General features: G+C 43.8%; 1 protein-coding gene and 1 pseudogene across 1 annotated transcript; both read right to left on the bottom strand.

Annotated features, from left to right (window-relative positions):
* Positions 1-888: 888 nt before the first annotated feature.
* LOC147985103 (uncharacterized) lies at positions 889-1,901 on the bottom strand (annotated as a pseudogene).
* Positions 1,902-2,333: 432 nt separating this feature from the next.
* Positions 2,334-10,945, bottom strand: LOC125537313 (ubiquitin-conjugating enzyme E2 2). Its single transcript, XM_048700604.2, has 5 exons — positions 10,657-10,945; positions 10,433-10,458; positions 3,939-4,028; positions 3,657-3,745; positions 2,334-2,754 (listed from the first exon to the last, which is right to left on the bottom strand). Exons 1-5 carry the CDS (start codon positions 10,779-10,781, stop codon positions 2,626-2,628), a joined length of 459 nt encoding a protein of 152 aa, XP_048556561.1. The 5' UTR covers positions 10,782-10,945; the 3' UTR covers positions 2,334-2,625.
* Positions 10,946-16,978: the final 6,033 nt, after the last annotated feature.

Raw genomic sequence — 16,978 nt, forward strand, 5'->3', positions numbered from 1 at the left:
TGGAAAAGTGAATGTGTGTGATTGTCTGCTTATCATACACGTTCTATAATAGTGAACCATTTGTGATGGGCCGCGCATCGTAAACGTAGCACCACAGAATACCGACTATGATGGCAATGCGAGCACAAACGAGTAGGAGTACTGTATATGCATCTTGGCTCCCTATCCCCGACGGTTTCTGGGTCGTTTGGGAACGACCCCCCTATCGCCCACACTCACTTGGTGACTGTTCCAAATGTCATCGCGGAAAGGGGTTAAAAACCGTTTGTATGGCACCTCGTTGTACTGGTGCTTGGTCATCATGCCCTCCACACTTGCGAGCAAGGCGATCGACGCCGCATCCCGCTTGTCTTCCTTCTTGGAGTTGGTCTTCCTCCGCGGTCGTGACTTCTGGCCCTCCCCAACCTCCTACACGGCTTTCTTCCCCCCACGCGCCATGAGGGCGGCATATTGCGCCTTGTACTTCTCCCCGTTGATGACCCTCCAACAATAGGAGAGGTTGAAGAACTTGCCTTCATGTTGGACCTTGAATGCCTTCAAAGCTTAGAATGCCTGCAAATGAATAGCATGCAAGCATATGGGCAAATGGGTATGCAAAATGGACATGCAAGCATAAACGAAATGAAAACAATGAGGGGTGCATGCATACCGTGTCTTGCATGCCGATGCCGCTCTTGGTGCGTGCCTTGATGCTCTCAAGAGTGGCACAAAACTTGTTGCACTCTTGTTGGATCATCCTCCATCGCTTCGAAATGGGCACCCACCCGCACGTGCTATGCATTTGGTACGGCGCAAACTTTTTACGTTCATGGAACTCACAATGGACACCAATCCAAAAGGTTGATGCCTTTTGTTCGGCCCGACCTTGGGGTCTTGCCCAATGTCCCTTCAACACTCACAAAGGAGCTTGTCCTTGGCCACCATGTATGGCTTCGTCCGCTTGCTCTTGCGCTTCGACTTTGCCCCGGCGGCTTGGTTGGTGAGCTCGTCCTCGAACAAAGGCTCCTCGTCGATGTCAAACTCATCCTCTTCCTCGAGGACGTAGTGCTCCGGAAACTTGTGGTCGAGCGGGAAGCCGTCCAGGTCCAGGTCGACCTGATCTTGCATGAAGGCGTCGTGCATGCCAGCTTGATCATGGGTCATCGGCGTGAACGACCCTTGGCTGTCCTGGCTTTGGGTCTCATCAGGATCGTAGCTAGCCGCCACACCACCCTCGAAGATGATGCTCTGCATTAAACGGTTGGTCGTCTCGTCGTCGCGCACGCCGACATTCTGTCGAACAGGTTGCGGGCGTCGGGGAGCACGTCGGCTGGCATCTCCCGTACGCGTTTCCTCGCCCCTCCGGATGACGAGGCACTGGCCACCGACGTGGCGTTGAGGTCGATAGGTGTGGGCGCGGGCGTGGAAGGCGCCACCACGCTCACCTCCGGCAAGCATTCCCCGGAGAGTCTGGAGGCTTGCCGGTAGACATGGAAGCTGGGAATCGGGTGAGTCGCCGACACATGGGGCGACTTTGGCAGCACCATCCGAGGAAACACGGACGAGCCGGTGCTGGCCGCGGTCACGGCGGCGTTGACGAGCCCGTGTTGGCCAGGGTTTAACCCTAGATAGATCAGCGCCTCCCTCGTTGCCACCGCGATGCGGGCGTTGGTGTACTCCTGCTGCGCGGCGGCGGCGAGGGCAGCGGCAGTCGCTACTTCGTCCCTTGCATCCGCCGCGTGCCTCCAGCCCTTCCTTTTCGCCAACTCCACGACCTGCTCCTCGAGCGTCAGCTGCTTCTTCTTGGGCGCCGCGACAATCTTGCGAGGTGTGCGGGGCTTGCCTTTGCCCGAGAGGGCAGAGGTGATGCCGGACAACGCGAGGGAGGCGAGGCCGGCGGCGAGATCAAGGACGTCGTCCATCTCTATCATGCGGGCCGAAAGCACACACGGGCCAAAGGGTTTTGGTAAAGTGGAGGGAAACGATGAAGGCTTTGCCACCGACTAACGGGCTAAGGGGAGTAGTTGGCGCACAACACGCACGTCCATCTCTATCCATGCCGACGCAAATGTGGCTCAAAATTGAGTCGGTAATAGGTAGGTCCATCTCTATCCATGCCGACGCAAATGTGGCTCAAAATTGAGTCGGTAATAGGTAGGTAGGCAGGCAGACGAAAAGCAGACGCGCGTTTGGTTGGGTAAGCACGTCAGGCCGACTTTTCCGCCGCCGCAACCCAAATGGACAAGCGCGGACAAAATGGATCGGCGGTTGCAGTTGCTAAAAAACAGGGATATTGCTTCACCAAGATGGCAACGCCGGATCTAATGGACACATCTGCCACACGCCTCGAGGCCTGACAAGTAACAACACATGACTAAGTGTTCATCAACCATTTCCACACTATAACTTTTTACATATGATGCCCCTAAATTCATGAGGCAGGATCAACAACACAACATAAAAGAACAGTAGCACGAGACATGACACAAAATTACCACGGAGACAAAAGATACTTTGACGGTTTGACCTGCAAGCAATCACTGGAGATGTTTAACATTTCATCTGAGAAGCAACTATAGAGCGCCCTAAACAAAGGTTTCATGGTTGCTTATTGCAACTTTCTGGCAGCGGCCGCCTCGCCCTGCCTTAGTCAGCAGTCCAGCTCTGCTCCACGATCTCGCGGACTTTGCGGTTGTACTCTCGCTTGTTCTCGCTGAACATTCTGGCAGCTTCCGAATTTGCTGGAGAGTTGGGGTTTGGATCACACAGCAAGGACTGTACAGGAAGTAGAGCGTTAGTGAACCAGGTATCAGATATGGATGCATGATGCAGGCACTACATGCAGCATACAGTTATGGGGGTTGACAGCACGTACATGTGAAACAACCCATCCTCTATCATGAAATGGTTCTGCTTAACATTTTTTGCATCAACTTTTGTTCTGAGCATGGCAGCACTGCTGATTGTTTATAAGCAGCGTACAACCACCATGTGGCTGTACAGCTCCAGTTTGTAAACAGTGGTATAATCTCAAATAAAACCTGACTAATTTAATTCACTGTCGTGTGATTCTGCATAATTTAGGTCAAGGTTCACTTCCCAGTCAACAAGCTGCAAGGAGAAAAGTTTCCATACATCTTTAAATTTCCCTAAGATCGATTTACTTGACATGATTTAGAACATTTGACAAATACAACTTCCTGCGTAGGAGCATCCCACCAGGTGCAACCAAGTCCAAAATTCAAAAACAGAAATTTGACTGGAAACTGTAGCAATGCAACCAGATATTACATCTAACCACTCAATACATAATCATACATGGCATACTATCGCGTGGTAAGCAACACAAACCAATCAACATAAATGCCATGCTTTCCAAATATTAAAAATGGAGGTGTCAAAGAATACTCCTACCAGACAATTAATAAACAACACACAAGGGTCAGACTGGTAGCCCACCATGCAGGGTGCTAACATTGATACTAACCAGGGTTGGCTAGCACTCCACATGGTGGGCTAGCCAACTGAATGCAACAGACTTTCTTACCACAATAGAGGCCTCTCCACAATATTTGGCAAGTTACTGAACATGCCTACTAATTAGCACTATATTAGTAGCACTATTCTCTTCAATGGGAATCACACATGAAGTTTGACTAGTCTGATCAAAATGGTACCTGAATAGAAGTCAATATGGCAGCAACGTCATATATAGGGCTCCACTGGTTCTGTAGAATATCCAAGCAGATGCTCCCATCTGCATAAACTGCAGAGATGTAGCAAAGATATTAAACCACTTCTCCAGACATCAATTTAGAATAATGATAATTACTCCGTACGATATGAAAGGTATTCCAGTCACATGAAATAAGAGAGATGGATAGAGACAGTGAGAAAGAAGGTATCTTAGTCATATGGAATCAGAGAGATGGGTACAAAGGCAAAGTGAGAGAGATTACTATTTGGGTGAAACATCCTAGAGACAAAACGAACAGTTGGCGGCTTGTTGGGGTAATCTTCTGTAAACTGCAAGGTAAGCTTGAACGTGCCTAGATATGTGAGACAATAAACTATCAGTAAATTTCCAGTGCCATCATATTATAATATAATAGCATTAATTCAACTGCAGCAACAGAAAGATGCAATGTAAACTGCTCCTTGAGACTTTTTTGGTTGTCCTATATATAATGAAGAATTGCTGCGTGGCAATACGAATGGATGACCATGATAGGCACTAAAAATTTCACATGTGTTCATCATTTTTGCAATAGATGATTTAAGGCAGTTCAAAAACTACAAAACCAAAACATTAAACTCAGCATGCAAAATCAAGAAATGCCATATAACAACAATGCACCCATAGAGGATTTCTCATGATAGAAATAAGCAAAGCTTTAATAATTTTTCACATGTCTTTTGGGTATGAAACCCATTTGGGCGAGAGTAGTACTAGGATGGGTGACCTCCTGGGAAGTCCTCGTGAAAGGGTTTCATATCTGGCCTACCCCAACTTGTTTGGGATAAAAGGCTTCGTAAGTAAGTAAGGCTCTTCACGTAGTTATTAACCATAGGGAAGTATGGATTACTCTGTGACAACCAATGATTTGTCAAAGTGTTAACCACGCAAGACAGCAATGTCACATAATGTAGGTACAAAAGGTAAATTAATATAGACAATTTGTACAGAGAACAACTTCCATAAGCATAACTAAACATGCACTACTATTGAAAGTGAATATTCAGTACAAACTCTTGACTAGAGGTAGAGGTCCGTATATCGATAACCGAGTAAAATTTATCCAGCCAACCAGAACTGGAAAGATATATCTTCAGACAAGAGGGATCAGAACTGAAACTGATGTGTAAGGTACGCCGGCTGTGATTTTTATTGGTGGATAACTGATTACACCAGCGAAAAATGCCTAACTGCCAAATAATCATCAAAACCTGATCACTGGTTCTATAAGACCATCAAGGACAAACTATCCACCCTCAGACCTAGATAAATCTTAGGTGAATATTCCACCAATTTTGCTTCTTAACATTGGAAAACTAAACTAAATCCACATTTCTACATGTCTTTGTATCAAATACCCAGCCCAGTAAGCTCGTAGTTGTATGCAGTGTTTAAAATATTGGCCGACAATCAGTCAACTTGCCAACTAATCCCTGCTCGGTTGGTCAGCGAACAGCCGTTTAACTGGCTGATTCCCCTCTAACCCCTTACTCACCAGATGACCAAGCAGTTACCAGTTAACGATACCTGAACATTTGTTGCATGTATAGTCCTAGTCCCAGTAACTCAATGTAATATAGATCCAATCAATATTGCTGACTCATCGTCCGATTAATAGGCTCTTGTTTTTTGGGGGCAAAGGCATAACAATTTGTGGGTACTTCCGCTAAAAAGAATATTTTGTGGGTACTTATAGACTTGGTAAAATTTTGCATTTTAAGTGATAAAGTGTGTGCTTTTTTAACTGGTAAAAAGTAAAATAGGGTCGAAAGTTTTATGGAAGGAAGTTTACTACAAAAGAAGTACAACTAAACTAATTGCCCAGCTCGCACGCGAAGGTACACAGTTCAAAACTACCAACAACTTCGACCACACCACGATTGACTCATACAACAATGACAGCATACTGAGACCAGAAACATAAAACTAAAATATAAGCTGAAGTCTTGTATGCTCAGACAAAATCTACTACCCCTATAAAGCACGAACGGGGCTGATCCAAAGCATCTTGATTTACTAGATAACTGCCCGTGCTTTGCAACAGGGCCATAAATATTTTGTACGCAATCACTGTGAGACATACAAAAAAAAATAGATTTTAGTTGCCAATTGAATCGCCATTTTCTTAAAAAAAAACACTGCTCCCTCCAATCCATATTAATTATCGCTGCTTTAGTACAACTTTAGTACAAATTCGCTGCTTTAGTACAACTTTACTAAAGTTGTACTAAAGCAGCAATAATTAATATGGATTGAAGGGAGTGCAACAACAACAACAACAAAGCCTTTAGTCCCAAACAAGTTGGGGTAGGCTAGAGGTGAAACCCATAAGATCTCGCGACCAATTCATGGCTCAGGCACATGAATAGCAAGCTTCCACGCACCCCTGTCCATAGCTAGTTCTTTGGTGATACTCCAATCCTTCAGGTCTCTTTTAACATACTCCTCCCATGTCAAATTGGGTCTACCCCGACCTCTCTTGACATTCTCCGCACGCTTTAGCCATCCGCCATGCACTGGAACTTCTGGAGGCCTGCGTTGAATATGCCCAAACCATCACAGCCGATGTTGGACAAGCTTCTCTTCAATTGGTGCTACCCCAACTCTATCTCGTATATCATCACTCCGGATTCGATCCTTCCTCGCGTGGCCACACACCCATCTCAACATACGCATCTCCGCCACACCTAACTGTTGAACATGTCGCCTTTTAGTAGGCCAACATTCAGCGCCATACAACATTATGGGTCAAACCACCGTCCTATAGAACTTGCCTTTTAGCTTTTGTGGCACTCTCTTGTCACAGAGAATGCCAGAAGCTTGGCGCCGCTTCATCCATCCAGCTTTGATTCGATTGTTCACATCTTTATCAATACCCCCATCCTCCTGCAGCATTGACCCCAAATATCAAAGGCGTCCTTCTGAGGCACCACCTGCCCATCAAGGCTAACCTCCTCCTCCTCACACCTAGTAGTACTCGGTTTTAGTTCTACTAAGCCTAAACCCTTTCGATTCCAAGGTTTGTCTCCATAACTCTAGCTTCCTGTTTACCCCCGTTCGACTATCGTCAACTAGGCACCACACCATCCGCAAAGAGCATACACCATGGGATACCTCCTTGTATATCCCTTGTGACCTCATCCATCACCAAGGCAAAAAGATAAGGGCTCAAAGCTGACCCCTGATGCAGTCCTATCTTAATCGTGAAGTCATCAGTGTCGACATCACTTGCTCTAACACTTGTCACAACATTATCGTACATGTCCTTGATGAGGGTAATGTACTTTGCTGGGACTTTGTGTTTCTCCAAGGCCCACCACACGACATTCTGTGGTATCTTATCATAGGCCTTCTCCAAGTCAATGAACACCATATGCAAGTCCTTCTTTTGCTCCCTGTATCTCTCCATAAGTTGTCGTACCAAGAAAATGGCTTCCATGGTCGACCTCCCAGGCATGAAACCAAATTGATTTTTGGTCAAGCTTGTCATTGTTCTTAAGCGGTGCTCAATGACTCTCTCCCATAGCTTCATTGTATGGCTCATCAGCCTAATCCCACGGTAATTAGTACAACTCTGAACATCCCCCTTGTTCTTTAAGATTGGTGCTAATATACTCCGTCTCCATTCTTCTGGCATCTTGTTCGGCCGAAAAATGAGGTTGAAAAGCTTGGTTAGCCATACTATCGCTATGTCCCCGAGGCCTTTCCACACCTCAATGGGGATACAATCATGGCCATTCGCCTTGCCTCCTTTCAACCTTTTTAAAGCCTCCTTGACCTCAGACTCCTGGATTCGGCGCACAAAACACATGCTAGTCTCATCAAAGGAGTCGTCCAGTTCAATGGTAGAACTCTCATTCTCCCCATTGAACAGCTTGTCGAAGTACTCCCGTCATCTATGCTTAATCTCCTCGTCCTTCACCAAGAGTTGGTCTATTCCGTCCTTGATGCATTTGACTTGGCCAATATCCCTCGTCTTCCTCTCTCGGATCTTGACCATCTTATAGATGTCCCTTTCACCTTCCTTTGTGCCTAACCATGGTAGAGGTCCTCATACGCCCGACCCCTTGCTTCACTGACAGCATGCTTTGCGGCCTTCTTCGCCATCTTGTACTTCTCTATGTTGTCCACACTCCTATCCAGGTATAGGCGTCTAAAACAATCTTTCTTCTCTTTAATCGCCTTCTGGACATCATCATTCCACCACCAGGTATCCTTATCTTCGCTTCTCCTTTCCTTGGACACTCCAAACTCCTCCGAGGCCACCTTACATATGCAAGTCGTCATTTTCATCCACACATTGTCCGCATCCCTCCTTCCTCCCAAGGGCCCTCCTTAATGACCCTCTCCTTGAACGCTTGAGCTACCTCCCCCTTGAGCTTCCACCACTTCGTTCTAGCGACTTTGGCACGCTTATCCCGCTGGACACGAATCCGAAAGCGGAAGTCAGCAACCACCAGCTTATGCTGAGGTACAACACTCTCTCCAGGTATCACCTTATAGTTGAGGGAGTACTTTAAAAAAACACTTATTGACTTACCTAAGAAAACATGATTTCATTTGGTAAACCAGAAGACGTGTGTGGTTTTCAACAAAGACAAGTCGAAAAAACCAGAGGTAGGAGCAAAAAAATTTAAGACGGAGAGGGAGGAGGAGAGGACGGAGTGGGGTTGGATGAAGGTGGGAACGAAACGCTGATGGGTGAAATACGAGACCTTACGTCTTTTAAATACTCCCTCCATTCCACAATGTAGTGCGCCCGCGCTTCCCAAGATCTAAGTTTGACCATAAATTCAATGGTATAATTTTTGCCCTTGCCGCAGTCGGTCTCGTTGGTTAAATTTATGGTCAAACTTAGATCTCGGTAAGCGTGGGTGCACTACATTGTGGAATGGAGGGAGTATATATAGTAGAGATAGAAGTACAATACCAAACTTTTTCGCTTTGTCATACATCACACTAAAAAAATTGTCGATTCTATTTAAATATGTTCATGCTAACTAGGATTAAAACAATGACATTCATATGGTTACGTCCATTGCACGTGCACATTTATACTAGTATAAAGAAGGGAAAGGAAGGACCTGATTGGTTGGCTTGCCAATGGGGCTGTGAACCAAACATGCCTCAAGAGGTTGGGCTCTCAGCAAGATGAGATGTTTCATTTCCACCATTTCATATAAAGAATATAACTTCAATACCACTAGACTAAGCTTAAATTAGATATTTGCATAAATATGACATAATGAGACAGCTTCTCCAAAATCATGCCTATTGCCATATTAGGATGCCACAAGCTAAAACATATGCACAATAAGCATGCATCATGCACCAACATGGTTGACCCCATACATAGTTATTTTTGGTTATGTGCTCCTTCATGACTGTCATATGCCAACGTGTATGGTGATGGAACCGCTTTATATTACATTTCTTATCTGGCCACTCTGAACCTATGGAGTGGAACAATGTCCACCTTGGAAGAATTTTGGTGGTGGTCATGGGGAGGGCCTAAAGTGGTCGGACCCTTCGCCGGACCCTGCGTAAGCGGGAGCTAAGTGCACCAGGCTGTCCTTTTTTATGGGAGGGCCTAGCTAAGATGTTTTACCAAAAGAAAAATACTAACCTCTTTGGATGCTCGGTACAATACACATATCACTAGGTCTGAGCCGTGGGCATGCAAAAATCACTACCTGCTACTATGCATCTGCCGTGCATTTCCCTACAGTACAAATATGAAGATTGAACAATGCTCTCAAAAGCAGGTGACATTCCTGGAACTGTCACACGAGCAATATTACTGATTTAGTCTTTTAAAACAAAAATAGCAATTTGCTATTGTCCCAAACTAAACGGACAAAGCAATGTGGATAAATTAGTTCATCATGTATTGCTGTCACGCCAGCAATATTATTGATTTAATTTACACACAAAAATAGCAGTTTGCTAATGTGTCAAACTATAAGCTGAGAAGCAAAGTGGATAAATAGCATTAAGAGGATGCATAACAGATACGAACTTTTTCTTTATCTAGTCCTCAGATAGAATACTCAACCTTATGAAGTATTAATAATATTTAAAAGAGAACAACAGCATCACGGCTTTCATGTTGCAGCTGAACTCCTTTCCTAAGCTAAATTGGGAACCTATTTCCAAATGCAAGTCCAAAGCTTGCTGCCAAAGGAATTTCCAAAGCTAAAAAATTTCTATACCAAAAGAACACTTTGTGCAACTCCAAATCAGCTCTGGCGTTCCAGCCCATAACTCACTAAAAAAATTACTGCAGAATTCGTACGAATCTCCTAATTTTGGTGCACCTTGAGTGGAGTCTGCCGTCGTAACAGGTTCGACCATGCAGATTTTGTCTTTTCCGATTTAAGGAAACCCAAAACCAGCAGGGATTTCATAACTTTAGCCTAAAATATACACTTCCAACAGACCTTCTGCTGCTTGTAAACAGTGACAGAAAAGCCCAACGAACAGTACTGCCCAAATCATGCAACGGAATTTTCCACGCAAAACTTATAACAGACTAATGGATGCAAACAGGTACAATGCAGCATCACTCCCAGGATAAACAAAAACCATCAGCAATATATAGGATAGCTGCAGTTCCGCCTTACGATTCACAATAAAACTACGCCCAAGGAACTAGCAACCACACGTAAAACAGTAAATCAGCTAGAGGTCAGAGGAGATCAAACCGACGAGCCTCACCTCCGTCCCATGGCGTATCATCCGGCCTGCAAAACCACACCACAGAAAAAGGATCCCTCGTCAGCACCACAAACCCTAACATGGAAATAACTGAAACTGAGGAGCTCAGCACGATCTAGAGGTCCCCAGACCAAACCCTAGGAACAACGGCGGCGGCGGAGAGGCTGTCACCCAAACGAAAGGGGTGAGGAACTGGAATTCCAGGCGAAGGCGGGATCACGGACCCGAAGATGACGGCGTTCCAGAGCATGATGTTGTTGTCGTGCGGCGCGCCGCTGATCCCGGCCGGTGGGTCATGCTGCAGCCGCTTGAAGTCCCGCATCAGGCGCTTTCTCGACGGCGTCGACATCTCCGCCGCCGGCGCAGACTCCTCGAACCCGCTAGGGCTCACGTACGCACGCACTCTCCCCGCCAGTCGCTTCGGCCAGGTTTATTGCGTCCGGAATAGACGAAGGAGAGAATGTGAGGACATCTACAATCTACAACATGGGCATACCGACGCGTCCCAATCATTTTCCCCTTAAGGCTGGTCATTGGAGTAACTTATACTAGTGTCATGTATATGACACTAGTCTAAGGTGGTGTTTGGTTCTCTAGTTTTAGGATTTTTTTTAGTCCCAACTAAAAAGTCCTTAGTCCCTAAAAAGTTTCTCACTGATTGTTTGCAGAGACTAAAAAGTCCCTAGTCTCTTTCTAGAGGCTATTAAATGATCATGTTGCCCCTAGTATATAAAAAAGATAACAATCAAACAACACCATGGGGTGGTGGGCCAATGGGTGCATGGAGGGGCATTGATGGAAAAGTCCCAAAAAGTCTCAAAAAGACTCTCCTTCAGAGTCTTCTTCATTTAGTCCCAAATGTCTAGTTTAGTCCCTAAAAAGTCCCTCCCGTTTGGTAAAAAAGTCTCTATGAGGGACTTTTTCTAGTCCCTACACAAAAAAATCCGTGGAAACAAATACCCCCTAAGTTAATATCTTCATAGTGTAAAGTAACATATTGGTAGTGTCATATATGGCTTCATTTAATGGTTTGTAGACTCATTTTGTCTTGGAAAAACGATATGTTACAGTAACATATTATGTTAATACTTCTCATTAACTACATGCCACGTAAGCAAAAATTTCTCAAAATACGCTATGTTACTCCCACTATGACTAGCCTTAGGGAAAGGCCAACTTTATATTAATCAAAAGTCACAGTAAGTAACTTTTAAAAAAACATAGTAAGTGGGATACAATTCGGATCATGTGGTTAGCCAAACCAAACATGACGACCCTAAGATAGAGTAAGAGAAGAAAATCTCGTTAAACTATATGGGTCAACATTGACCACATGACTTTAAAAAATATAGCTAATGTCGCTTTTGCTTTGATCTCTCTTATAATAGCACTATAGGTACCATGGCTGCCTAAAATGATCTCTTCAACAACTTGTTTGAAATCCGAGACTATTATAAAGTTGTGAAGTTGTAAATCAGACGCCAAAGAGAGGGCTTCGCGACACGCCATTGCTTTGAGTATTGTCGGATCATGCACCCCATGCACTACGAGTGAGGAGCTGCCTCGGAAGTTGCCTATGTTGTCTCGGCATACTGCCGCAGCTACTACCTGCCCTAACAGTCGCGTCGACCTGAATTTTTGCATAGTCAGGGGCGCGCGCCTTTGGCCGTTGTGTAGTCGAGTTGGTGGTAGCAACTGCCGTTGCAGTTCGCGGCTTCTTATCTTACAGGATTTGGTGTTCGGATATGAACCTTGAGACAAAGGATTGAAGTGCCGCTGGAGTTTGAAAGATCCCTTCATCTATAGCCTTTCGATGAGCCGTCCAAATAGCCCTAACTGCAACCTTGATGAACTGTTCATGTGATAGTGAGTCCATAAGAGTGAACAGCCACTGCCTCGCCTTCGGTTTGGTAGTTGCGACCAGATTTTGTTCAAGTTTATCATCGACCAGAGCCCACGAGCATCTTGACGATGTATAGGGATGGCAATGTGTACTCATTACCCTCGTACCCTGCGGGTAAAAACTCTATTACGGTGAGAGTATGGGACAAAAAGTTATACATAATAAGTTATTCTTCACCCGAGGTAATCTTACGACCGCTTCATAAATAAATTACGTTTGGAATACAAATAGTTATATTTATATTAATTCACTACATAAAATTTGGTATAAGAAAACAAAAAATATACATTATAAGACCAGAAATACCGCATTTTATGTATGTTTTACGTTCGTAATTTTACGTAATATAAAATATTTTTACGGTGGGTATATATTTTTTTACGTTCTCTTTTTACGTATGAAATAAGATAAAATTTACGAAATCTAAAAATACGATGCATTGACGTCAAAATAAAGAGGGGGTGAAGAATAATTATTCCTCACACAGGGTGACAAATAGCGCGTCACTCTGCGTGAGGAATAGTTATTCTTCACCCTCCTTTATTTTACCACCAATGCACTGTAATTTTACGTTCCGTAAGTTTTGTCTTATTTCTGACATAAAAAGAGACCGTAAAAAATATAATCGTCGTAAAAAATATTTTATATTATGTAAAATTACAAACATAAAAACATAGTGTAAAATATACATAAACTCCAAATTTTCTTGTCTTATGACCTATATTTTTATTTTCTTATACGAAATTTTACGTAGTGAATCAATATGAATGTAACTATTTAAATTTCCAAATGTAATTTAATTATGAAGTGATCGTAAGATTACCTCGGGTGAAGAATAACTTATTCTGCCCCCTGGGTGGTGAATAACTATTCTGATAACACTTCCGCACTGCACGCTCAACAGAAGCGAACTGCATCCTCTTTACGATGAGCATTGCAATGCTTCATGGAAGAACTGCTTTATTTTCTGACGGTCCGCCCACGTTTTCTGTGTGGAATCGGGTGTTGCGGGATGATTTAATTTATTTCTAGATCTCATTTGACATTTATTCTTTGTAATTTACAGGAAAGGCGACTAGAATCTTTGCAAATCGAGCGATTTGACGGACGAGCTTTCTCTATTCGTTTGTGTTCGCGTCAGATGCGACTTTTTCATGCTCGAATGTTGTTTGTTAGTAGGAATTATTTGATTGCGTTCGTTTTAATCAATCAGTTTACTCTACAATTTGTCTAATTTTTAGTAGTTAGTTTTCAATTTATGCGAAATCGATTGTCTGGGCGTGTGAGGTTCGTCCGCTCGTCTGTTCTTATTGTTTTTTTGGATTTTGTGCGTTGATTCATTTTGAATCTTGTAGTTAGTTTCTCTTTTTGGTTTTGAATTCATTGTATCACGCCTATAATGTTCGTCTTTTTGGTGTGCATTTTTAAAGAATAGCTCATGTTGTTCATCGCAATGGCAGTGGGTTTGATATATTGTTTGGTGGGTAATTGTTCAAATTTGAGTGGTTGCGCAATGTTTTGGCCACTTATCGAACTGCAAGTGGAATTGGCACCTCTGTTAGTCTCCTACATGTCTGGACCTGTACTGCTTTGATTTTATTGTTGCTGTTCTGGCATATGTTTGTAGTGTGTTGCATTTTTTTAAGTAGTGGACTTCAATGTAACTGTATTATAGTGGGCATGAAAGCTTATGAGATAATTCTTTTTCTTAGACTGCAGTTTGTGTTTCAGAGAACCGCATTGTATGCACTTTCGTACTGCATTAGCAGAATAGTTATGCTGCTATTTCTTGTATTTATGTCAATTCTTCTGAACTTCATACCATGAGAATTCTGTTGACCAACATATGTTAACTACAAAGTTTCCGACCATTGACATTGCATTATTATTGTTCGGAGTACTGTATTTTTTTATATAAGGACCATACTGTGTGTATTAGAGAATTGCATTTCTGTCAGCAGCAACTTGTCTAAAAAGGGTGATAAAATGATGCGGATGAGGTTGCATACTTTAAATAGGCACCGTTCAAGCCTTCTGATGGACATAATTTTGAAAGCATGCAATATAAGCAAAGCATTAGAATATGCCACTGATGGCTTTAGCTTTTATCCTAGACAACCTACAGTGCAAATATTGTAAACTTGAGGGAGTCTTCTTCTTTGTAGAAAAACACCATGGTCACTTCTCCAGCCTCAAAGCCATTCTGGGAGACAAAATCATTCCAGCAAGTAGTTATGTTGATGCAGTCTTCAGAGTCAATGTGGTAGTCAGCTTGCATGTCTGCATACCCATTCTTGTGTTGTGTTTCCAAGGTAACCTTCCCTGAACTCGATGCAGGAAATTTTATTGTGGATGGTAGTTTGTGCATTTTGGCATGGATGGAAAAAGATTTTTTATAAGTAAACAACAAATGTTTTTCTTTATATTTAGGATGATCTGTTTATGTTGACTTAAATATGTACATATATATATGACTACTATTTAATAAAGTAGTTGCAATGTATGAACAAACTTATATACGGAATTGACCTGTAGTTTTAGTAGGATATATATTATACTGTAATATGTTTGTTTTGCAAGGTGATTTACAGTGTACTTCGCTAACATGTTAAGAGAACTGCAACACTGATCTATTGAACCTCTTTTTTGTTTGTGTGTTGGGGTTCTGATCTAACTAGTGGCAATACCTGGCGTGGCACTGAAGAAAAATAGGTGGAACTACCTAGTTTTAATAGCTAACAAATCTGAACAACAATAGAAATTCTGTTTGTATTTGTTGATACTACTGAACAAATTGATGGAAATATACATTCAGATCCGGATTTGCAGCCTAGATTGTGTCAAAAATTGTGAGGGGAAAACATACCCAACTTCCCTGTAGGTCTGCGGGTGTGAGGCGATGAAGAAATGATGCCCGAAACCCCCTGTTGGGAATCATATAGAACATCATACCACACTAAACTTGCATACAAATATTTCACACAGGCAGCACAATCAGGGTGGAAGAAGTGGATCGCTACGGGTAGGGCTATGTTGAAACCAATGAACTCGTACATAACGGTTCGTCGTCTTTATCAATGACGGGGAAATATCTTGAATGTTGTGTAAAGAAAACAGATAGACAACACAATATATAAGTTCTGCTAGAACATTAAGTTGACGTACAACCCTGTCTAAAAAAAGTTCAGGTAAAAAATGGAACAGGTCACAATCAAATGTACTGGCACATCAGTGCTTCACACCTCTTCACACCTATAGCTCGGATTTAACTAGTATCTGACAAGATTCAGTTGTTACCTCAAATTAGAGCACATCCAGGCAGCCAGCCCTGCCTCTTCTCCCAAAGAAGTAGTGGCCTCCGCCGCGCGATGGAGTAGGCCCTGTGCCATCCATCATTCTGAGCAACATGGGGAAAGTCTGACGTTGACTCCTGTAATGGACGTCGTCGATGGACCCGGGCACCAGCGGCGGCAGTAGGACTTCGATTGATTGATTGACCACTTCTTCGACATGCACGAACACTCGATACATGTACATCCCTAACATGGTCCGCGGCGGACTTGGTGGTGACGAATAGTACAACCCCGATTCCTGCACCGATATCTCAACACCAATCACCTTTGGTATGGTGGACAACTTCTTCATCCATGCCATAACCGTCAGAGCCCAACTGTCTGGAGGAACAAACATAGTTACGAGCTCACCTCCAAGGTCATTGATAAGCTCATTCATGGACTCGCTGTTCCAAGCACGTCGAGGCATGCCGTGGAATGTAAGCTTTTTTGAAAACTCAAGCTCAGAGGGCACCGAGCCCATCCTGGGTGCCACCGATCAAAGCTCACCAGCGTGCCATCACAGAACAAACACCGAGAAGATTTGAACACACGACTGCAGTTGAAAGTTGTCCGGAACCTGACGAAGAAATCAGCCGGTGGCGGACAGACTTCGACAAGCAAGTCACTTATTTGGATGATGTGCGCAATGCCATGAGCTTTGACAAGGTCGTCCGACGAGATGGGAGGCCGGTCGCCGTTGATGGTTACCATCAGCACTTTGCTGGCAAACTGGTTTTCAAGCGCCGCCATGCCACTGTTGAGCAACAGCACGCAGTGCCCGAAGGCAGGACGGACCTCAGGATCTCCGGCTCTGAGATCCGCGTTGACCAGACATGATAGTGTGCTTGAGTACAGGGAGTACATGAGGGGGATTTGGGGGAACTAGAGTACGAATCGAGATTCCAGCGGTGGGGGAGGGGTGGGATATTGGGGATGAAAAGGTAGCATGAATTTCGAACACATGCCAATATGCTCTCGGCGCGCAAGCGCACGAAAACACTGGTGGCGCCCACATGTCGGCGCGCAAGAGTCCCAATTCTTTCTTTATTTGAGAGCCCGACCTTTTTTAGGATCTTTTGAGAGCCCAGCATGAGAGACATAATTGACCTGTTTGGCATTGCGTTACTACTCGACCCATATTCAACAATACCTCACTGTCCCAAACAAGTGTACATCATTGAAAAGACACTGAGTTCAAATTATAACTTGAAAAAAGGAGGTATACTCTAAACACTGGAGAATGGTGATGCCCTCATTTAGCACACCAGCAGTTTGAGACAATGAACAGTTCGAAACAACGATATATAC

This window comes from Triticum urartu, chromosome 2A (genome assembly GCF_056163025.1).
Source record: "Triticum urartu cultivar PI428250 chromosome 2A, HENAU_Tu73, whole genome shotgun sequence".
Lineage (NCBI taxonomy): Eukaryota > Viridiplantae > Streptophyta > Magnoliopsida > Poales > Poaceae > Triticum > Triticum urartu.

Excerpts from the sequence above, each read along its gene's own strand:
- LOC125537313 (XM_048700604.2), bottom strand. The coding sequence starts at position 10,781 with ATGTCGACGCCGTCGAGAAAGCGCCTGATGCGGGACTTCAAGCGGCTG. Across the intron at positions 10,459-10,656 it reads TGGAACGCCGTCATCTTCGG|GCCGGATGATACGCCATGGG; the intron begins GTCCGTGATCCC and ends GTGGTTTTGCAG. Across the intron at positions 3,746-3,938 it reads TAGGATGTTTCACCCAAATA|TTTATGCAGATGGGAGCATC; the intron begins GTAATCTCTCTC and ends ACATCTCTGCAG.